The 23,847-nt window shown below is 37.9% G+C and overlaps 1 protein-coding gene across 1 annotated transcript in view; it reads left to right on the top strand.

The window, feature by feature from the left end:
• The window catches only part of TBC1D8B (TBC1 domain family member 8B), a 28,520-nt gene that overhangs the window by 4,176 nt on the left and 497 nt on the right, over nucleotides 1-23,847 (top strand). Inside the window, 20 exon segments of the mRNA XM_010174461.2 lie at nucleotides 1,325-1,443; nucleotides 2,052-2,277; nucleotides 3,197-3,437; nucleotides 4,862-5,069; nucleotides 6,656-6,823; nucleotides 8,155-8,304; nucleotides 11,199-11,349; nucleotides 12,673-12,887; nucleotides 13,327-13,444; nucleotides 14,370-14,655; nucleotides 15,831-15,960; nucleotides 18,972-19,070; nucleotides 20,234-20,302; nucleotides 20,517-20,757; nucleotides 21,655-21,720; nucleotides 22,023-22,106; nucleotides 22,971-23,027; nucleotides 23,337-23,434; nucleotides 23,775-23,845; nucleotide 23,847. The exon segment at nucleotide 23,847 is cut by the window's right edge and continues 497 nt beyond it. Coding sequence (XP_010172763.2) covers nucleotides 1,325-1,443; nucleotides 2,052-2,277; nucleotides 3,197-3,437; nucleotides 4,862-5,069; nucleotides 6,656-6,823; nucleotides 8,155-8,304; nucleotides 11,199-11,349; nucleotides 12,673-12,887; nucleotides 13,327-13,444; nucleotides 14,370-14,655; nucleotides 15,831-15,960; nucleotides 18,972-19,070; nucleotides 20,234-20,302; nucleotides 20,517-20,757; nucleotides 21,655-21,720; nucleotides 22,023-22,106; nucleotides 22,971-23,027; nucleotides 23,337-23,434; nucleotides 23,775-23,845; nucleotide 23,847 — 2,798 coding nt within the window.

The raw sequence follows: 23,847 nt of genomic DNA, 5'->3' as shown, positions 1-23,847 counted from the left end.
TTCCCTTTCCCTGCCTCCCACCCTCTGATGAGGAGCCGCCTGTCTTTAAAGAACTAACTCAATATTGAACTTGCTCGACCTCTGCTGTTGTTTCATTAGTATCTTCTCTGCTTATTACCTGTTGCCACTTGCATAATTAGTAACTGAGGATGTGAAAAGAATAAGATGAGTTATATCATAAGCATTCTGAAATTGGCCTAGCACATTTCTCAGATTATAAAAGTAGCTAGTGGGTAAGCGTGTTCCTTTGGATTTAAAGCAAACCAGTAATCTAAACGTACTGCTGGAAAGTTCGGGTGAGAGAGGTTTTTCTTTGCTATAAAGTTGCAGTGACGTTCACCATACAGAGAGGTGATAGCTCCCTGAAACCTGGATTAAAAAGCAGTGTAAAGTAAATGAAGTAACAAGGTTGGCTTCTCTCTAAGGTGTCTGAAAATGCAGTATTTGTTTTTTTGGAACACTGAATTTTGTCTTGGCTCTATGGTTTCTCCATTACTTATGGTTATTGATAACAGGTTTTTTAAGTTACTCCTCCTCTTGCACATATGTAACAAAAGGAAAGAAAATAGTCCTTATTCCTGTGTGTTTGAGTCCCAGAGGGTCCAGAAGAAAAAAAATACTAATTCTGGTGGTGCCAAATGTTGTTTAAAGGATTATTGAGCTTGCATGAACCAGTGAGCCTTTTTCCCCACATCAGGAATTACTTCTGGTATGTTTTCCATATGGGGTGCAACTGTGTTTCAGTCCTCTTGTAGAAGCCTGCAACTGCATGAAAACAACGTGTTATTTGGAATTACAGCATAAGCAGAACTTTATGGTAGGTAGGATGGCATTGTGCCCTGAATGGTGGCTGTCTGAGCTTTAGTGTGGTTAGAAATATAGTTAAAATGTGACTTGATAGCGAATGAGATAAAACCATGAGTTTTACTGAGCAGAAATAAGTAGCAATTGATTGTTTGTTATGAGCAGCATGTGGTTGTTTCAAGTATGCAAAGAGAAATCTTTCCTGTCAGTCCAAGTCAGGCTTCAGCACTGAGTCACACAGCGTTGACAAAGCTGAGATGCTTCTGAATGTAAAGGCTAGAACTACAGCTGCATAAGGGGCTTTAAAGATAAAAACATAGCAATGCACGTTTTTAATGTACACCAAATACATTTTTACTGTATACAAGAGTTGGACAATAAATTTGAGACTTGTGATTTGGACTTGTGTATCTAAATTACTCTTTGAATCAGGAATTTGCTAAGTATTCTCTTGATTAATATTTTTAGTGAAATGATTAAAGTCTGTTCTGATTTTAATAATACTTTCTCTTTCAATTAGGATCCAGCAGAGAAGAAATAACAGAACACTGGGACTGGTTAGAACACAATGTTATGAAGACTTTATCAGTATTTGATTCAAATGAAGATATTACGAGCTTTGTTCAGGGGAAGATAAGAGTAAGTAACAGGCACATGATGTAATTGGGAAAGGCTAAGTATTTTTTTCCTCTAAATATACACAAATAATATGTCCTCTTTAGAATATTAAAGGACGGCACCGTAATGCTACGTACTTCTGATTGGGTAGTATGTGGCTGTTAGTTTCAACAGACTCCGTTGTTCCTGTTTATCTGCCCCACAGTTAAGGTTGTTTGACATAAACTCTTCTTGGTAAATGATACACCAGATGCCTTTAGATAGTGGCCTAAAACTGTTGATAAATTATTTCACAATAACTTTAATAATGCCTGGGAAGTATGTGATACATTTTTGTGAAGGTGCAACAATTCACTTTATATATGCTAAATATTTAGCCCAAGAATTCTTGTGATTTAAGTGAGGAAAATATATCTATTTGAGAAGAGGAGATGGGAATATGTGTCTTACCTGAGTTGGGGGTAACGTTGGTGGATGATTTGTGACCTGTGTTGTGATCCTCAGACTACTCTTCCTGTTCTAAAATTTACTATCCTGTTAGGAGCATGCTGCAGTGTGTGCATGCAGGTGCATGTATGACACCCACCCACATGGATGCATATGTAAAGTAAGCGTTTCTTTTGTTTTAGGGTTTGATTGCTGAAGAGGGAAAAGGTTCTTTTGTAAAAGAAGAAGATCCTGAGAAGTTTCGTGAAGGTCTTATGAAGTTTGAGAAGTGTTTTGGTTTACCAGAGCAGGAGAAGTTGGTTACCTATTACTCATGCAGTTACTGGAAGGGCAGAGTGCCTTGTCAAGGATGGCTTTATCTTAGTACCAACTTCCTTAGCTTTTACTCATTTTTGCTGGGAGCAGAAGGTAAGTAAGTCTCAATACTAAGCCGAGGCCCTTCACATTTTACTGTTTATCTTTCAGTTTTGGAAGAATTCTTCCTATGTCCTAAGGGAGCTATTTTGCTTTGTGAGCAGATGTCAACACAGAATAGAAAAAACTGCAAACATAAAATACTTCATGGAAATAAATACATTTGTGTAGCCAGCCACACAACTTCCATTAGTTTTCTTCCTCTCTATAAGCTTCAGAGGGAAGGCAGACCTGTTGCGGTTGACTGTGACTAAAAGTTGTCCATCATCTTTCATTCATGCTGCTTATTAATGCAGTCTGTGAAGATTACAGTTACTTCTTCACACACAGACTTAATATATACTCTGGTGATAATCGAATGTTTTTTTCTTTTTCCTGTGCAACATTAGTTTGAAATGTCCAAACAAATGCCTCTAATAGTGTGAGCTATAACTGTATTTATGTGGAAACTAGAAAGCATAAAGAAAGTAGGATCCTTTCTAAGCTGATTTTCATTTGCATTGGGAAATGTCATAGCTCATGGGCATGGTTCCTCTAAATGCCAATACATGATGCATTTTACTTTAAGAAGCCCTGTTGGGAAACTGTGGGGTAGCTTATATGGTGGTGTTTGTTTGCAGTTTGCAGTGTCACATGAGAGTGAAAAAAAGGTGATGCAAGCTTGTCGTTTCATACATGATGTATCTTTAATGTTTTTCCTTCTATAAAATTCTTTCTAATTGAATTATTTTATAGAATTGTGAAGAGAGTGTTTTTGTGCTTGTGAGTTTGTAGCCCTTTCCAAGTGTGTTATCATTTAACCGTAGTGCTTAATGATATTTGATTAGTGCTGTTGCTACTGCTTTCATTTATTTAATATGAGGGTAGCAGCTAACAAGAAGTTACTCTCATCTGCTTATATTTGTATTTTCAGTAAAACTTATTATTGCCTGGGATGAAATATCAAAACTTCAGAAGACTTCCAATGTGATTCTGACAGAGAGCATTCATGTGTGCTCCCGTGGGGAAGATCACTATTTTTCCATGTTTTTGCACATTGCTGAAACTTTCCTTCTCATGGAGCAGCTGGCAAACTATGCTGTTAGGAGACTTTTTGACAAGGAGACATTTGAAAATGACCCCGTCCTTCATGACCCCCTGCAGATCACCAAGAGGTAATACATTACTTAGAGTCTATCTGCTCTGGGCCCAGTACTTTTGTAGGCAAAGGGGAAGAGAATCCTTGTCTCAAGGAGATATGTAAATGTCAGCAAAGCTAGTGTTCTCTTGAACGAGTGTCTGATTAAAATCTGGGATCAAAGCAATATGAGGCATTGCAATTTATTGTTGCTTTGCAGAACCAAAAGTCTATGTGAAGACAGGAAGTGATCAAACCTTCAGAGCTGGTCTTCAACTATAGAGTTTATAGTAGTTTGAATTTTTAAAAGGGGTTCTAGCAGCATTTAGGATTAGAAGATTAAGAATGAAGCTGCAGTGTCTCCAGAGACACCTGGTGAGGAAGGAGAAGATGGAGAATAAATCATTTAATAACTGTGTAAATAATAACTGCATGGCTTTTCTGCCACTGGAGATGGGTCATAAAATCAATGAGTTGCAGATAGGTGCATGGGTTCTCTTATTTATGACAGTATTTTAGGCAGCAGGAAAGATGTGTATGTAAGTAACCTGATGGTTAGGACCCTTCCTTCTCAAGGAAGGTCTGTGATTATTCTTCGCAGTAATTTTATAGTTTATCTTCAGTTATGGTTTCTGTTGAAGCAGATGCTGCCTTTTCTACAGCTATTTACTGTGAGAAGTAACCAGGAAAGCAAGTCTGTTGTTAGGTAATTTTAATTCACATAAAGGGACTAAATCTGTTGGAAAATGTTACCTATCTACAAATCAGAAATTATGATAAAGCATTTTCCTAATAATTGTTCCTACTTAAAGCTCTGTGCACCTATGATTTAAGAAAAAAAAAACCAAACCAAAAAACAACTATTTCGTTTTATAGGACACTGGTAATAAAACCTGGTTTAGGTTGTATTTCCTGGGTAATTGATACTCATTTTGGTAGCAATGCTGGAGAGGGATGTTGCTCTATCACCAAAACATTGTTTCTGGCTGCAGTTCTGGCTTCTTCTGTGAAGAATTAGCCCATGGCAGATGTTTACAACATGTGCTACATTTCTAGGTAGTTAACCCTCTGTCGAGGCAGAATTTGTTTCAGATTTAAATGGACTATTCTGATAGATGGAGAAACAGAGCAGATGAGGCTATTAGTATGTTTTCCTGCACTACCTGTAGGCCCCGATTCAGCCAGGTGCTTTACTGTGTAAGAACATGCTTGTATCTATTCCTGTTGAGTGAAGGATTGAAGTATTTTGTTAAGTGGGTGTGTATAGGCAGGTATGGTCCTGCCATTTGTTGCCTCTTCAAGCAAAACATTGAACCCTCCAGATCGACCCCACAGATTATGGGAGAGCATGATGTTTTACTGTCTTTTCCCAAGGTATTTTTAGCTTTTGTGTTTGTAAAGACATTTTTAACTTACTTAATTTTTCTTTTCTCTCTCTTACCATTTTTTGTTTTAATCTAGAGGCCTAGAGAGCCGTGCCCACAGTGAGCAGTTTAGTGCATTCTTCAGGTTACCCAAAGAAGAGACCTTGAAGGAGGTTCACGAGTGCTTCTTATGGGTTCCTTTCAGTCATTACAACACCCATGGAAAAATGTGCATTTCAGAAAACTACATCTGCTTTGCTAGCCAGGATGGCAGCCTGTGCAGTGTAATCATTCCATTAAGAGAGGTAATGCAAACTGCAAGTCAGAGCCAGTTATACCAGAAGTTTTGCACTTGTGTAGTTTAATGCCAGTTTAGCAGATTTTCATTAGAATCTGCTTACTATACATGATGTCATACACTTCCCCCTTCCTTGGATACTCATGTAGGAATTCTGTTTATAGATTTATAGAACTGCCTGCATGTTTCAGCTTTGTCTTTCCCTTTTCTATTTACTCTGATTTCTGTAGCTGGATACAGAACCCAACTTTTGTAATACTTTTTGTTTTTTAAATGAAAAATGTTATGCTTAATTCTTGAAGTTGAGTTCATGAGAGATTCTCAAGATAAAAAGTAAGGAATTGGAGACGGTAGAGGATCTTGAAGATTCATAAACTGCTGTGTGTCTTTCTTAGCTCAATAGTGCAGTTCTTTTTTCAGCAGTTGAGCAGTGCTGTCTGTTCAAAAGTCTATTGATAGTTCTCAGTGAACAAGTATCAGTGTCATTACAGCTGATAGTCTCAACAAACTGGATAAGGATCATATTGTAAAGGACACAGCATTCATATATCTCTAGAGTACTATAGCTAGACTGTGGAATAACTTCTGGGGAACAAACCCCTTCTCCATCCCTCTCTTGACTTTATGTGATCAGGGACGCTGCCACATTTAAGTCCTTCAGTGTTAAAAGCTTTTCATCAGCACTCAGACATATTTTATAATAGCCTAAAAATTAACCAGGTTCTGTAATTGTTCTACATACTCTGTGTAGATAGTGCCTGACATAAGACACCTGACTTTGGGGTGAGCTGAGCTAATTTCAGCAATACAGTTGGTATTCCCTGCCCAGATAAAGCAATTTATTTGATCATCTATAAATAGTCCTGCAAACAATAGAGACTTCCATAACCTGTGGAAAACAAGAAGAGGCTGTGTTAAAAGAGCTGACTCTAAATTTATTCTTGTGGATTGTCAGACCCTCAGTATTTGTTCTAGACTACTGCAGAGTTATTTTATTTCAGTGGTCTTTCATTCTTTACCTATAACAACGTAAAAGCATCAGCAATCTCAGTCAACCTAGCTATTCATTATTGTCTCACTTGTACTTTCATTATTAAAGTGTATTAACTGCTCTAATCTGGAACTGTTCCATCATGGCAATTAAAATCGGCTCCAGCTGTCATGTCTTATGACAGCTGTCTTTGAAAGGGTATTCTCAGTGGAAATTAATTCTTGTGAAACTTGTTTCAATTGATTACTTGCAAAAGTCATGTTTTGTCTGCTTTTGAGTGGTAAGAAAAAAAGGAACAGCTTCAGCAGGTAGAAGGAGGCAAGATTTTTAAATAAGCTCAGCACTCACAGCTGGGAAAACCTTTTCAAAGATTTTTTAGTACTCTGTCAAAAATCGATCACATAATACTTATTACCTTGTGCTAAAATAGCTCCAAACCGCCAAGCTTTAGAACTAGGGAGTTTGTTACTTGTGTTACTAATTCTGTTTGTGTGGTGCTTCATACTACTGTTTCATGTACACATGTATTTTTAACAGGTTTTCTCTTTTGGAAGTAAGCTGGTAAAATTTCTTGCCTAATTTATATATCCTTGCTTCCATAGGTCACAGGGGTGGATAAGGCAGACCCAGCTAACAGGGGAGTCAGCATTAGTACCAAAGGGAAAACAGCTTTTCGTTTTACAGAGGTTAGAGATTTCGAACAGCTTGTGGCAAAGCTCAGAATGAAATGCAATGCAACTTCAAGTCCACAGCATACCATAAATACAGAGGTAACTGCTCTGCTAATTCTGATTTCTTAGTACCTGTTCCTAGGAATAAGCTTGTATAGTCTTACTAAGAGTTTATGTATCGTCGTTAGTGTTTTCCTGTGTAATGCAGTACATTTATATTTCAGCCTGAATCGTGACACAAGATAGGTAACAATGTCTGCTGCACCTCTAGATTTCAAGTTGACTGATTTTTTTTTTCCTTTAAAAAATCATGTTCCCATCTCTTGCCTTCAGACCCTTCAAATTAAAACAAGTCTGGTGTAAAATTATGTGTAGCTGTGTCCATTTTTGCTAGCTAACTATTTGACTCAGGAAGTTGATGGAACGCTTGTAAGGTTGTTTCTAGATGTGAAGAAATCTGTATGTGTAGTTTCATGCATGAGAAATAAGAAAGCAATGGCTAAACATCCCTAACAAGCATTACTTATTATAGTTGCTGTATTTCTTCCCTGAAGATTTTCACCTGAAAAAAAATGAGATAGAATCAGCTGAAGTAGGCTCTAAAGTGACAGTTGTAAGAGCGGAGAAGCATACAAATAAATGCCTTTTTGGAAGCAAAGAATCGGAGTATCAGCAATATCTCTACCTTGAGGTTTTGATTCTTAAGAACTAAAAGGCAAAAATGAGTAATAAAAGCAAGATAGTTGGATATCAGCAGAAATGTTCAGCTGATAAGGGTACAGCGCAGCCCTGGAGACCTGAGTGGTAAGATCTGCTGCTCAGGGCTGTTCCGTTTTAGATTACCTTATTTTGGGTTATATCTGCATTATTTTGACATGCAATGCTAAGTCCTGTACCTCTCTGTTTTTAAGGTGTGGTAAAAGAAATAATTCTGTGCCTATATGAAAGAGAATGTGTTACACAATGGTGCTACTGTAAATGCATTTTGGTTTGGATTATTTTACTTTGTTTTCTATCAGGTTTAGAAAAACAATCCAGGTTCTAATACTGGTTTTTAAATGCTCTCAGCATTTTCTTTATAGTTCAGTATATGGCTCCATTTAAATGAATGTTTTTCTCTTTACTTCAGTGGTAATGGATGGTCAGGCCTCCCTATCTATTACAGTTTTCATTATGAATATTTATGCTTTCATAATTAAATTTTTGGCTGTAGAGATGGTTTTTTTTTTTTCAAGTGCCACCTCCTGAAAGCCCAGCTGTGCAGAGGAGGGGTTGCTGGTTTTCATTTATTTTGGAAGTCTCTATCTGATACCTGTAGCTTAATACAATAAGCAATGATGGTTGAAAAGCAAAACAGTTTCTGGTCTCAGTGCTGCTTCTTGAAGGATTGTTTCGTGTTTATAACTACCACTGTTCTGTTTTTTTACAAGGTTGCAGTTAGTTCTGCCTCTGACAGACCGAAGGATTTTGATGCAGGACTGTCAAAGATGGGTCAGAGAGATAACAGCAAAACTGTCAGTACAGAAGCCCTAATGACTGTCTACCATCCTCAGGATGCTGAGAATCTAGACTCTAAAATGGTAAGGGATAAAATGGCCAACAGTTTTTGTAATCTAATTGGAAAGGACCAAAATATATTCAAAATGTATTCCAGCAATGCTGCTGATTTCGTTGGGCTTTGCCAATCTAATTTAATCTACATTTTCTGTATTTGGAGTCCACGGGATGCTTCTTTGTGTCTCCATTCAATTTTCTGCTCATCTTGTTTAATACTGATATGCCTTATCTTCATGGAGCTAATTTCTCCTGTTCTTCCACCCCTCAGGGAAGAGTTGGCTGTTTGTTTCATGATAGTGAACATGTTTCATATCTATCTGAATTGTAAAGATACAAAGTCACTACAAACTCTTTGGGAGCAAGGAGAATGTTATCAAGAAAATTACTTAATTTCTTCCTTGCTTCATTCTTTTGCACTTCTGTCTGACAAAATTATGCTCTGAAAAGTGTGTCTTTAATTATTTTTGCGGTAGGACATCCTATTTTTGCTCCTCCATTGTGTGTGCAAGAAGACAGAAATGTTTTATTTTAAAATTAAGTCTTTCAGCAGAACTGGGTAAATTAATATATGGATTTTTTTATATTAGAAATCTCGGGAAATAAACACCCTTTAGGCAGGAGAAAATGGAATCCAGATTTTTAAGTTCTGCTTTTTATAGTATGTTGGACAAAAGTGGAAAAAAATCTACTTTTCATTTTGGCACCTTTAATTGCTTTAACAATGTTAAATCTTACTGCTGCATGCACAGAATATGTCATGGCAATATTCACCCTGTCTCAGCCCTGGAGCCTTGCGTGAGTTGGAGTACCTGATCATCAGTTGCTTTTCTTCTGAGAAATTGAATTGCATTTTAGGTGCATAATCAAGAGTTTATTAGTAATCTTGTACTTTACAGAGGATTTCTGTTATCTCCACCTCTTTCTCCTCTGCAGGTAAAATGCCTGTAACTTTAGTTTTGTCTGAATAGGAAATTTTTGCCAGTTTTCCTTTTGTTTTACTTACATGGCTGATGCTGCTGGAGTTGAGATGCATACGCTGTTATTGTTTATGTTGACAGAAATTGCTAGTTTGTACAAATGTTCTGTCTGGTTGATAAATACTTGATTAAATGTAAAACCTATATGGGCATAAGTGTTTTCAGCTATTAGTCCCTCTCCTTGATCCAACTAGACTTCATTCTCCTGCACATTTTCTTGATTATTGATTCTCTCCTAGTGCTATTTGGAGCTCATGTAAATAAACTGAGGAAAGATTGAGAAACTGTGGCAGAATAATGACACTGAGGTCATGCCATCCCTCTGTGTGCTTTCCACTGTTTGTAGCCATTCTGGTCCAAATATGTCAACTAATGTAATGCAACAAAGCGTGATGAATCAAAAAAAGGAAGCAACCTGGTTTGCCTTTTGAGTTTCTGTGGGATATTATTTTGTCTGTAACAGAGTTAGTATTCTATTGCTGTTACCAAAGGACAGTCCATAAACATGCTGAAATCAAAATATATTAATTTATCAGAGTAATTAAGCAGGTGTCTGAGACAGTGAGTTGACTTTGCAAATAATCACTTGCTTGATTTCATTGTGTGATCATGGCCAAATACTTTTTTTCATAGTTTGTTTGTTAGAGCTCTCAAATCAGCGCAGAGAAACCTACCACCACACATAAGCAATATGAATCCTATTTTTCCTGATTGTCTTCTCTACTGCTTTCATTCAATTTTATCTTTTTTCCTTCTTCTTTTGATTTACCCTTTATCAGGATAATGTTACACTGTTGATCACAAAGCAGCAACAAAAAATGGTATATTTTAAAATTGGCCCAAGTTACAATAAGCAGATTTGTTTGTATATATGTACGTATCATGCAAACGTATATATATTTACATGGAAATAGCTGAAAAAGGATCTTACAAGAGGAAGTTTTAATGTACCTCTAATGTTTTGCCATAGGAATCACATCAAATGTTGAATTTTCTTCTCCATTATGCTGGTAATGCATTTTTGGAGTGCCTCAGGAGAGCTATGATGGCAGAATTTATCTATACAGTTGCACCTTGCACTGGTTAGCTGTCTGACTGCTTTATTACTGTTCCTTCACTCCCTTTAAGTCCATAGTACTTCATGGTCCTTTGATAATAATGTAATTTTTGCTGACATGGTGTCATAGTTGCAAATGGTTCAATCTAGAGTAACAAATAAGGCTATTGATTTAAAAAAATACCTATTGATTTAAAAAAAAAAAAGTTTAACACAATAGTGAACAATAAAACATAAGAAATTGATGGTGATGACTTCATTTAAAATGAAAATCTAGCTTACATACAGCTATTGCTGTTTACTGGTTGGAATCATTCTCAAGTGGGAAGTAAGGAAAGTTGAACTTCATAGGGGCTTGAAAAAGGTGAAAGGGAGCGATTGCTGTCTTAATAGAGCAACAAGGGGGCCTAAAGTGAAGTTAGAAGGCAGCAGGTTTGTCTGGGTTCAGAAAGTGATTTGCAAGGGAAAATCTGCTGTATGTTTTTAAATTCAGAGAGATTCCCTCTGCTGAAGAGGTGCCTGTGCTTCTATTTGCTGGAGGATGGAGGAGGATTTTGCAGACGTTTGCTTGACCTTACTGTCCTGTGGCACTTGCTGTTGGTGTTTGTCAGATGGGATACTGGTATAGACATTCTTGTAATAATATACTCTAAAGAACAGTAGGTCATGCAGGAGATTGCATTGTATGTCAAACTTATACTATGCACAGGTTAGATTTTGCTCTGATTTGCATCAGCATTCATTTCACATATCAATATGGGTGCCAGTGCTGCCATTTCCAGTTTATATGAATATAACTGAGAGCAAACTTTGGTTCTGTTCTCTGAAACATGAGGAAAATCTTCCAGTTTATTTAATGCTTGTTGTCTTCTGCTTTTTATAGTTGAAAGAAAAGATGAAAGAACAGTCCTGGAACATCCTCTTTGTTGAACGGGGACATGGTGTCAGCATGTTTCGAACAAAGAAGACTCGAGACCTAGTTGTAAGAGGGATCCCAGAGGCATTAAGAGGAGAGCTCTGGCTGCTCTTCTCAGGTATTGCACAGCAAGTATATATGGATGTTTTAGATGCTCTTAACTCTGGCAATTCATCCAAATCTTTCTGAAGAAAGGCACTTCAAAATTATGAACGGGATAATTTTGTCTATTTGTTTTGCATTGATTCAAAATAAACCTGCATCTGCTTCTTTTACAACAAACTCAACTGAAGAATAATCATAAGAATACATGCTGTTCCAGGGGACAGTCAGTTTCAGCAAAGCCTCTTTACTTGCTAAAAAGAAAAGCATATTTTTGGGACTGTTTCAATCGTTTTGATTTAAGCTTTCTGAGAGGATAGAGTTACCAGACACACACACAAAAAAGTTTTCCTGGCAGACAACTTGACCACAGTTATAGGCAACTATTTACTATATGCTGTTGCTTGGTGAGATGTGCAGGAGTTGTGGACTTTGTTACACATATGGGATCTCTTACCAAAGCTCTGAATGTGCTTTTGTGGCCACCTTCTGTAGAACACACCTGTGTCAGAGCACTTAACTGGAGAAAATGGCGGCCCAGGGAATTGAGGCACTGCTTTACAACACGTCTGTGTGCTTTCTGTTCCTGTTCACTGAGGCGCTTAGAAAAGCAGCAGCCTGACTTCATCAGGATCATACAGAAAGCCTGTGTCAGATTCAGAAAATGAGCTGCAGATTTTGAGAAGCCACCTAGGACCTTATCTGCTAGCTGTACTCACTGTGTTCCCCTGGACAGAGCTTTCTGCTGTTCCAGAGGATGTTTATTGTAAAAAATGCATTTTAAGCTCTTCATTCAGCCTACTGTGTGGTAGTTTCTTTTGAGGACAAGTTAGCATGGATTTATCTTTGCAAGTGTCCTTTGAACATTTACATAGGGATTTATGCTTCTGTTACCAGACCAATATCTTTTGTGAAAGGTGTTGACATGAAAGTTATGGAATTAATTAGGTAAATTTCAGTCCTTTGTCTAGTTTTTCTAATCTGTTCCCAGCTCTACATATGGAAAGGTATTGTGTTTGGCAGAAAACTTGGGCAAAATTGTAAGTGAAAGGAAGCTTCCCCCCCTGCCCCAATGAAACAAAAAAGTAAGTAAAAATCAACTTTATAATGGAAAGTGACTTCAATTTCCTCCAAGCCTTATTTTCTTTTGCTTTTCTGTTTTGCTTTCAGAGTAATTTAATTAATTTCAGTAGAATTACTCTGGTATATTACTGCAATAACATCTGGAGATTGATGAGGTACCTCAGTAGTCACCAAAAAATTTTTAGACAAAATGCAGACAATCATGTAGATACTTTACTTTTGTCCTCTAATAATGTGCATTCCAATGTATTGGCAGGTGCTGTAAATGACATGGCATCTAACCCTGGGTATTACACTGAGTTGGTTGAAAAGTCCTTAGGAACATGCACTTTAGCTACTGATGAAATTGAACGAGATTTACGTCGCTCCTTACCTGAGCATCCTGCTTTTCAAAGTGACACAGGAATTTCTGCACTCAGGAGAGTTCTTACAGCTTATGCATACAGGAATCCCCAAATTGGATATTGTCAGGTACAACAGTTTTCAGGCTCTTAGTGTTGATTGTCTAAATATTAGCTCATGATGGCAGTATAGTGGCACCTCATAAAATCAATCACATAACTATTAATGGTTTATTGCTCAGTGGTTCACTTACTTCACTTATTTCATCCCACTGTGTAACATGAGTTTTTACATTGTACTTGAATTTGTTGATAAATGCTGTCATGTCCACTTCATATGTGCCTTTGCTTTCTTACTAGACTTTTACTACTTAAAAATATTTTTATGTTGTTAAAATACTATGCTCTGTATTTAATAATATAGAGGGAAAAGTCTTATACTGGACATGGCTGTAGATTATCCTGGCACTTTACAGTGCTTTCAGAAATACAAATTTCAACAGATGACAACAGTTGTGTTTTCACTGTCTTTCCTTGTAAATGCTTCCCTTCCGGTTTAAATGTTACAGGCAATGAATATTTTGACATCAGTACTTCTGCTGTATGCTAAAGAGGAGGAAGCATTTTGGCTTTTGGTCGCTGTGTGTGAAAGGATGCTGCCCGATTATTTCAATCGTCGAATCATTGGTAACCTCCATCTGTCTTTCTGTCTATCTAGAATTGAATGCAAATGATCATTCGTTAAGAGCAGATGTAAGGAATGAGCTGAAGGCTGAACAGTGGACAGAAATTGTTGTATTTTGTTCAGTATTGTGAAGTAGAAAATGGAAGTTACAGAGAATGTCCCAAGACTCCTTCTTAAGCAGGAGTGGATATGATTTTCAGATATTGTTATTACTGTAGGCATAACTAACTACTGTAGGCAACCTCCCAGGTTGCCCAAGGGAGTTGTAGATGCCCCCTCCTTGGAAGTGTTGAAGGCCAGGCTGGATGAGGCTTTGAGCAACCTGATCTAGTGGAAGGTGTCCCTGCTGATGGCAGGGGGATTGGAACTAGATGATCTTTAAGGTCCCTTCCAATCCTAACCATTCTATGATAACTAAGAAACCATTCTATCTATGATAACTACTCAGGAAGCAGTCAAGTAGACTACTGTACTTCTTTTGTACTTCTAATTGCAATTCATAGTATTTATTTGAAACTTAGTCAGCTTAAATAAAGGAAAAAGAGTTAGTCCAGGTCCAGACTTAGTTTTTGTTCTCATACTCAATACTTGCAGGTGTATATGTTAGAAGACAACTGGATGTGAAGTTTCTTTCTAATTGCATAGAGGGTGGTGTATCAGCTGTCAAGAGAATCATGAGAGGTATCCATGCACCCACAGAAGTGCTGACACACCTTACAGCATGCAGCAAGGCTCTGGACCCACACATAGAGTGCATAGCTTCCAGCCTAGGGAATGAGGCCAGTGGTTCCATGCAGTTGGGCCTGTGTTTGCTTTTACAGCAAAGTTGCATTAAGACAGGGACTTTGTTTCTGGCCTGTGCTCTGAGAAAAGTATGCTTCTCTGTATTAAGATTTGGGTGGTGGTGATGTTATCCTTTCCCTGCAGGTGCCTTGGTAGATCAGGCAGTGTTTGAGGAGCTCATCAGGGTTCATCTGCCTCAGTTGACAGACCACATGACGGACATGACTTTTTTCTCCTCAGTCTCTCTCTCCTGGTTCCTTACCCTTTTTATCAGTGTGCTGCCTATTGAAAGTGCAGTCAATGTGGTGGACTGTTTCTTCTATGATGGAATAAAGGCAATCTTGCAGCTGGGTCTTGCAGTGCTGGAATACAACATGGAGAAGTTGCTGACTTGTAAGGATGATGCAGAAGCAGTCACAGTTCTCAACAGGTATCAGTGTAACTGTTATTCTTATGGGTGGCTTAGCAGCTGCTATAGTTGCAAATAGATAAGTCATTCTGGGGCAGCTGAGAAGACATTTGGCCAAGACTGCCAAAGGCTTCAAAGGAATCAAGTGTTTATCTTGGGCCGAAATTCCAGAAGGGGTGGCTGGAAAGTGTGCCTGGATACCCTGAAAATCCCATCCTCCATTAAAGTTAAAACCATTGCCATTTTGTGTATTTTAAAGTAAGAGCATTATGTGTTTTGCCTGGAATTTATAGTGCTTATAGAAGGTGCCTTTCTTTAATGATGAGGTAATATAGAGGAACATAAGACTGTTCCAAAGAGTTTAGACATGTTCATCTAGTTTAAGTACATTCACATTTAAAATCTAGAAATATGGTGCACTTTTAATTTTCACTTGAACCAAACAAGCTGCTGTTTCCACTGGACACCCAAGATTTTGATGATTATTACAAACTCTTTTTGAACTCTTGCTTTCATAACATTTTGCAACATTTTATTTGGCTCTAGTACTTCCGTTGCATAGTTAATCCAGCCTGCAGCATACTGGTATATTTTAAAAGTTATTACAGTAGTTTGCCTCTCGTCATGAAAAATGAAGTTAGCAGTTCATAGATATGTGTTCCTCGATGCTGGCAAAGGAATTGGCCAGCCTACGTAAAGAATATGTTTAGACTGATTAAGTAGGTATGATGAATAGGTGCAGATCTGGCATGTTGTGGCTTTTGCATCTGAGGGGTTTAAACTTGCCTCGGTCACAGTTCAGGACAAACCTCTTTTTCTTTTTCCCATTTATTAGTACAACCTTGCTAGATGGATTAGAGAACCAAGGGAATGCTGAGTGTAAGGGACCTTGGCAAGTCTTTAGTCTAGCTTCCCACTCAGAAGAGGATTGCTGGTAGCACTAGATTGCATCAGCCATGTTATTGTCTAGCTGGGTCTTAAAAAATCACAAGGCTAGAAGTTCTACAGCCTTCTCTGGGTAGCCAGTTCCCATGTTTATATATCTTTGTTACTATTACAGTATATTTGTGCTACTCAAGCTGATATTCTTTGCTGTTTCCCATTCTCTGCAACTTTTTCTTCAGTAGATGCTGATGTTAGTATTTTGTTGTCGTAAACTGGTTCCTACTGATTCCTGGTGTGTTTGCTTTGTGCAGATTTTTTGACAGTGTCACTAACAAAGACAGTCCTTTGCCTCCAGCTGTGCAGCAAGGCTCCAACCTCAGCGATACAAAGAGTGACCATCCAAAAGTGGACATTACTGATTTGATCCAAGAGTCAAATGAAGTATGTGTTCTTGTTGGGTATGTTTTTGCATCCCATGCAGTGTTTACGTGGCATGGGCTACCTTAAAAATAGTGCAGCTGCATTGTACTAACTAGAGTAGAAAATCTGTCTAGATTGGTAGAAACTGGACTGTATTTTGTTGAGCCTCACTGAAAACCTTATAGGTTATGGGATAGGTTTGGTTTTGTATTGTTTTAGTTTTGTAACTGCCTGGAATGTGCTTGCTAGGCTGTCATGAATGGAGTTCCCTTGGTTCACCACAGGTCAGGTATTGCCATCCCCTCATTCACTTTATTAGTATGTCAACTAAATGACAAAGTAGAGCAGAAGTGGCCCCGTGCATTTACTAATTTGAGACTGATTGCTGCACATTGCAGACAGTGGTAACATTTGACATAGCAGCCCATGCAGGAAACTGTGTACTTGATTAGTTTATTGTATGAGTTAAATGACTGTTTAGAGATGTGTTGGGTGAGGAAGAGTGGTTTTGATCTTTTTGCACGTTCTTTCAATTTGCAAGTTTGATTTCTGCAGCGTCTAGCTTTGCAGCTCTGCAATGGGGAGGAAATAGGTCTGGCTTCTCCTTTTGTCCTCAGGTTTTCATGAAGAATTTTCCTTCCTTGGCATGACTTGTATCAGGGTATTAATCCATTTGTAGATAGGTTTCTGCTCAACCCACCTGAAGTGAATGGCAAGCTGAGAGAAAAGATTTGTTCACTTTTTTTTTTTCTATTAGCTGGTTTCTTTTACTTAAACGATACTTTTTTTTCCCTTTTCTGATTCTCAGTCATATGTTTCTAGTGAAAGATCCACAGTACATCTCTGCAAAAATGTGCTGGCCTTGACTCAGAAAAGATTAATTATCAGTAATTTGTATAATTTAGGAACTGTCTCTTTTGATTTTTACTGAGAAGACGGCTTTGCCTTTAGTGGGGTGAACAAGAATCACAAATTCAAGTTCTCTTGAAGTGTCTCTATAGCATTGGGCTAATCATATAAAAAGTCTGCTATCAGTATTGTTTCATGAGAATGCTATACTGAAGAATCATGTTTGTAAAACACTTTATGATTTTTTTTTTCTTCAGTTTAAATTTCTTCAGTGCTGGTAAGTGTCACAACCCCTTGTTTGAGAACTGCTGATACAAAGTGAGAGTCAATTTCCTGCTTCCCATTTTGACCAGACAGTTAATTTCAACACAATTCTGTTCCGGTGATTTTCTTTTTATATCACTGTGGAAATAAAATAAAACAAATTTTGAAATGGGAAGATTGCTGCAATGGAGAGTTGTCATTCTGCAGATAGGTCTAGTTACAAATCATGAATAAGTGAACAGAGATATTCTTTGTGATTCTGTTGCTTCACATGGGTGTTCACAAGATAAATTAGATTAAGTGAAAAGATACGGAGTTGAATTTTAAAATGATGTTCAGTTTCATGCCTTTATAACTCAGGCACAAATGCAAGGCTTGTTCTTTAGCAGTCTAATCAGGTATGAAGGAGTCATGTTTAACTAGTGAATGGAAGAACGTGTCACATTTTGTCACATCACACGAATTCAGGGTTAGATTATACATCTTGTTTATATTCTTACTGAGGCCATTGCACAACATCAGTGCCCAGAAGCCAGACCAGTGAATGATTTATGATTCAGAGATGCAATTTCTCTCTGCTTCCTCTTTGTTCCAAGTCAGAAGTATGCTGGTAGTGGTCTTCACAGCAACATAGAAACACAGGTCTGGAAGAGAACTCCACAGGTCATCCAGTTCAGCTCCTAGTCCAGCACATACTCAGGTCATCCTTGAAAAATGTCTAATGTTGTTAAAACTCTTCAACAAAACAGAATCTGCAAAAACTTTAACCCATTGTAGAGTTTGTCTTCCTTTGTCAGAAAATGTCACAATATCCAGTGTAGTTCTTCTTGGATGCTATTGAGGATGGTCAATTGCAATTTTAGTCAATTCCTTGCTGCTATTAGGTTATTGCTCATCACATACCCTTTCAACTCTGATCTTTTATTTTTCTAAATTCAACGCAACCAGTTCCTCTAACCTCTCCTCAAAGTTCATGTGCTCAGACTCTTTTATGACTGTGTTGCAGTTTTTCATATCTTGTTTAAAGTGCATTGCCGAAAATGGGAACAAAACACATTGCAGAAAAACTTTGGAAAGTTCTGCCTAGTTTGGTCATTCATCACTCATTTGTTCTCAAAATTTGTTATTAGAACCACTTGTGCACACGGTACATGGTGATCGTGGTTAGGCCATGTCTTCCTGGTTGCATGTTTTGCTGAAGAATATCAAAAACTTTATAGAAGTAAAGATGTATCTTATCTGCTCTTTCAGTTCTACACACTAGACTGAGTTTCCTCATAGGAGGAAATTAAATTGATGTGACATGATCTTGATAAAGAATGTTGGCCTGTTTTGATTTATCTTATCTGTTCCTATTTAGATTTTAATTGTCTAATAATTTGTTCCATGATTTCTCTGGGAATTTGTTTCTAGTTTTTTTGCTTACTATTCCACTTTTCTTTAAAGGTAAATGTATTTATTCTATTCCAATGCTCAGACACCATCCCTGTCCCTCAGAAATCCCAGAGGTGGGGGAACGGTTCAGAAATGTCTTCATCTAATTTCTAAAGTTCACTAGAGTGAACTTCAAGCCCTGACAACGTACACGTCTTAGACTTTGCTACGCTGCAGGAGTAGTTCCCATGTGGTAGCAGAGTTGGATATAGAGCTGGCACACGGTAGAATCCCTTACTCTGCCTTCCCACACAGTGAACTACTCCAGTTTCTTCTTTCTCCATCACTCTTTGGAGCACTTGCCCTTTTAAAGTTACACTGTTAAGGGGGAACGTTAGTGCCCTAATAAATGATTTTTTGCTCAGAGTTTCTGGTATCTTCCTTTGTGTCCATATCTGTATTCTACTTAGGTGCAAGAAAGACAAAAATACTTGCTTAGATGTGTCTAGCAACATGATTTCATGGGACGATGCTTTTCTTCTTAGAGATACGGCGATATTCGCTATGAGGATGTTGAGAGCATGCGCTGCAGGAATAGGCTTTATGTGATCCAGACGTTGGAAGCTACGACCAGGCAGAATGTGGTGAGTGACTTGGAAGAGCTAAACCCTTCCTTGTGATAAAATCTATTCCATTTTGGAAAATTCTGAGAAGAGCTACAGTTTCCAGGGCCAAATATATATAATTTTATACACTGAAATCCCTCTCATCTGCAGGGTGTCTGTTAACTGAGGTTTGGCCTGTGACATTTTCAGTCTGTGCATCACAGCATGACCTTCTGGTCTTGTTACAAGTAACATCACTGCAGACAACTAAAGGCTGGCATATCTCTGACATCTTGTGTTGATTGGAACAGGCTGACCTATATTTCTGTCTGCTGTTAAATTCTTAATGCATTTCTCTTAGAGGCATACAGCACTGTAAAATGTCCACAGTGCTACAGTAAAACAATTAATAACCTGCATTTTTACTCTGGGAAGCAATCCCAAATGTCACCGAAGAGATTATTGTGCTGCATTCAACAAGGGTTGCTTTTTGGCTGTGGTATGTCTGGTAATGTGTGGTAGCTCTTCAGCTGCCAATATCATCCTTTAAGTTCAGACTGCTGAGTGAAGGTGGAGACTGCAAAGTGCTTCCTTCGTTTATCTGTTTTATTCGGTGGCTTATTTCCAATAACTGATGACAATACTAGTCTATTTAACAAGCAGTGCTTTCTATAGTAAATGTGGCTTGTAACAGCTGATACTAAATGCTGTTGGTTGTGCAAAGGTGATAACTGTTGTATTTCATTTCACAAAACATACATATCATGAAGATGGAACCTGGTCTTGTAGCTAACTTTGTTTTAAAAAGCTGTGAACAATTATTTTTTTTTTAAATTTAAAAAGTAAGGATCCAGTTTCACTGTTGAGAGCTGAACACGCATGTGCCCATTATAAAGGAAGCTATATGTTATATCATTATAAATAATTGAGTTTTATCCCCTGGGTTTTATAGTGTAGGCTCCACATATGGAAGTAACGTGACTAGCTTTAAGCTCCCTTTTTTTTTGAAGAAATTATTTCTTTCAGTCTATAATCTTCTGATTGCTTAAGTCATACTCTTACACCTACTTGTAACATGCCAAAACTTGGAATATTGAAACAGTGCCTTTTAGTGTAAGGTTAAGTCTCCCATAACTTTATTCTACAAGCTTATTCCAAAGAGGGAATACTCAATAATTAATTTTCTTTTAATGTTGTTTCAGCTACGTGTTGTGTCCCAGGATGTAAAATTCAGTTCTAGTGATCTTGAAGAGCTTTATGAATTATTCAAGGTAATGTGCCATTTTAATCACTTACCAACCATCCATCTTAATGGTGGACTGTGTTATGGGTGTGAAACAGTTTTAACAAATTGAGGTAAAAACTAGATTCAACCTGTGTTTTACATATCAGCTTTAAATCCAATGACATAGTTAACTTCCCACATCTTTCACCCAGAGAGAGTTGTTGTTTCAGCAAATCTAACATTTTATCTTTCCTTTGCAGAAGGAGCACTTTCTCTCCTGTTATTGGAATGTAAATAGTCCTGCCTTGCAACATCATGATGCCAGTCTGCCGTATCTCGACCAGTATCGGATTGATTGCCAGCAATTCAGGGTCCTTTGCCATCTCTTGAGCCCCTGGTCACACTGTGCCAACAGAGACTCACTTGCACTGTGGACATTCAGACTGATGGATGAGAGCTCTGATTGCCTTATAAACTTCAAACAATTTGCCTGTGTTCTTGGTATGAGAACAACACATAGAGGTAGCACATTCACAAGGGAACTCCATCTTGGGAGCAGTCCTGGAGTATATCACCTTCCATACACTATTTAAAGAGCCTAAGGAGGCTAACCTCTTAACTAGTTAAACAGTCTGATTTTTATCATGTGACATTAAACGCAAAGACTGTTTAAATGGCAGGCCAGATGCTCAAAAGTATATTTATAAACTTGAGAGTGGGAGCTACGCTATTCAGGTGAATGATAAAGGCATTATGCTATGGAACTCTGCTCTCATTTTCTTTGTCTGTATTTCACCATGAAATAGCTAACAAAAGGCTTTACAAACTAGTAACTTTTCTAAGACATAAATCCCCTGGAGAATAAGCTCCTGTTTGAGGTTAAATTTAAATATGGCTTTACCATCAATATATCAGAAAATTAGGAAGTGCTATCATCTCATTGCCCAGCCTGTTTGGTTGATGATCAATGCTTCCTCATACTAAGCCATCTCATAAACAGATCATGCAAGATGACCAATGCCTTATATCTCTGGGGAACTGAAAGTTTTCTTCACTTACTACTCTGTTCTGTTCATCTTGTTTTGAAAATGGTGTCATTCAGGAAACAAAACTTTAAGCAAAAATGTTGAGAAGACATTAGTGCAATATTTCTCTGGTGTTGTGGTTTCATTTTTGTAAGTCATAGACATTATTAGTGTTCTTTTCTCAGTGTAGGCAAACCCCAGCCTCAGCTGCAGGTGATTCTGCCTTCCTTAAGCTTAATCCCTAATTATTACTTCATGTAAGGTCGGACACATGTCCAGTTCCAACCTCCCTGGGTTGTTTTTCTTTAGGTTAAGAGGGTATTTTAAAGTTTGATCTAGTTGAACAGACTGTCTTGCCTCTTTCCTCTAACAGATACCATGTATAATGGAAGTTTCACTGACAAACTCAAGCTTCTTTTTAAGTTGCACATCCCTCCAGGTAAGTGAGAGGTGGTGGCATTTGAGGAGGACTGTTGCTGGCTTTTATCATCTTTGCATGGTTTTTTTCTTAGCTTTACTTTTCTTCCTCTTGTTACCAGTGCTGACTCCAGTACAGTCCGATAGCTGTAACACAGATGTGTATTTCTTTCAGAGTGACATATTCATTGGGAAGGACTTAATCTGCTCCAATACCATTTCTCTTCATAGGGACCATTTGTCTATACAAAGCTTTTGCTTTTTATCACTGCTTTGGTAGTTCTTGGGAGGCCCAAAACCAATTTATTGATTTATTTATTGCAGCTTTTACTGAGGTAGAATGTCTAAGCCCTTCCAAAGGTGGTGATCTTTCGAAAGAAGAACTGATCCACTTCAGCCAACTCAGTGGTAAGCTCCAGCTTTGCCTGCAGAGTATGAGAAGGAATCTATTAATTATCTTGTGGTGAAAAATGGGGAGTTCTCTTCTGAAAACTAGTAAATCCAGTAGATCATATCACTGTTAACAAGAACCCTCTGCGAAGATCTTCTGTAGATCGTTACGTTTTCATAAAGCAGTGCAGAATTTGTGCATAGCTAGCCTGATAATTGAATTCAAAGACTACGGGTGTTTACCTGGAAATAGGAAACTGCATTTTGTCAGCATTTTTCAGCATAGTAGGCAACCTGTTGCAGTGGTTGTTGAAGTGGTGGCCATTTACTTTTTGCATTCAAGGCATAGAGGGATGATATTTCCTACCTCAAGAAATAAAATATCCAAATCCATAATTATTTTGAGGCACATAAGCAAGCATTTCAAAATCCTTTGCTTCCATTTTAAACCAAATAAGCTGAAAAAAGTTTTGTGGGGTCTAAGCTTATGAAGTTGATAAAATATTCTGTTTGGACAGCTGTGTGCTTTTACTTCTTTGGAAGACAGATCCTTTTTCATTTTTAAAAACTATACAGAAGTACCTTATCTGTAATATAGAGGTACTGTTCTCACCACTGTTCAAGACATGGGCCATGAACCCTATGAAGATTATTTCCTAGATATAACTGATGGCAGTTTCATTTATGATCTCCAGACTCTGGCTTCTATTTTTATAGAAAGTACACAGATCTTACCATGTGGTTTCTTCTTGGCCTAATCTGTGTTGAGATTGAGGGGTTGGTGAGGGTCTTGGAAGGAATTTTTGATAAACGGAAATGAACCCTCAGTCCTCCTTTCTCAAATAAATAACTCCCTCTTCTTTTTCTTCTCCTAAACTCTAGTTTCATCTGTTGGGTATAGTCTTGAAAGTGATTCTTTGAAGAGCAGCCCAGAAAAAGGTAAAGAATCCTGGAGACGCATTTGGTAACTGTGTGTCCTTTGGGGAATAGAGTACGGTGACAAAGGATACTGAGTAATGTCATCTCTGGCTTAGTGCTAATGTTATATCCACTTTGGTAAGTATAGTCCTGGGGGGCAATGTAAACTCTGGTCCTCTTTAGCCCTTGGCCCCACCACTCTGTTGAAAAGGAATGACATTAAGGATGCCAGTTCTTTTGCTTATCATTCCTCATGGGAAGCTCTTAGTTCTTGTTTGTTCACTGTTTTTTTGTTTGTTCGTTTGTGTTTTTTTTAATTTTGTCAAGTAGCGAAGGGGAAGGTTGATATTCAGGCATATCTGAAGCAATGGCAAGATGAACTTCTTAAAAAAGAAGAAAACATTAGGGATTTGCCAAGAATGAATCAGGTAAACTGCCTGAGTCTTATTTAAGTCTTTTTGTGACTGCTGTTTATCCTTTAAGTCCTATTAGTTTTCTAAATAATTTGTAGGATCCCTTAAATTTCAGACCTTCACATTAATCAGTAGACTGTGCTTTTTTTTAACTGCTGTAACTACCAGCTTATGAAGAGAGGGACTTTCAGACACACAGGTTTATCAGGGCTGGTCCACACCCATATTGTCATGAGAGCAGTTGTTTTAGCAGGTGCCTAGCAGCAGCGGGCACTGGATTGAGATCACAATGTGTAGTGAAACAGGAGATTTCTGTTGCTGTTCTCTGAATAGTTTCCTCTGTATCTCTCTGTAGTCTCAGTTCATCCAGTTCTCAAAAACTCTGTACAATCTGTTCCATGGGGATCCTGAGGAGGAACTGTTATATC

The sequence above is a fragment of the Antrostomus carolinensis genome, unplaced genomic scaffold, assembly GCF_000700745.2.
Source record: "Antrostomus carolinensis isolate BGI_N321 unplaced genomic scaffold, ASM70074v2 scaffold20180, whole genome shotgun sequence".
In the NCBI taxonomy this organism is placed as follows: domain Eukaryota; kingdom Metazoa; phylum Chordata; class Aves; order Caprimulgiformes; family Caprimulgidae; genus Antrostomus; species Antrostomus carolinensis.
Note: the sequence above shows the minus strand (reverse complement) of the source record. Positions and strands in the feature narration are given on the sequence as shown.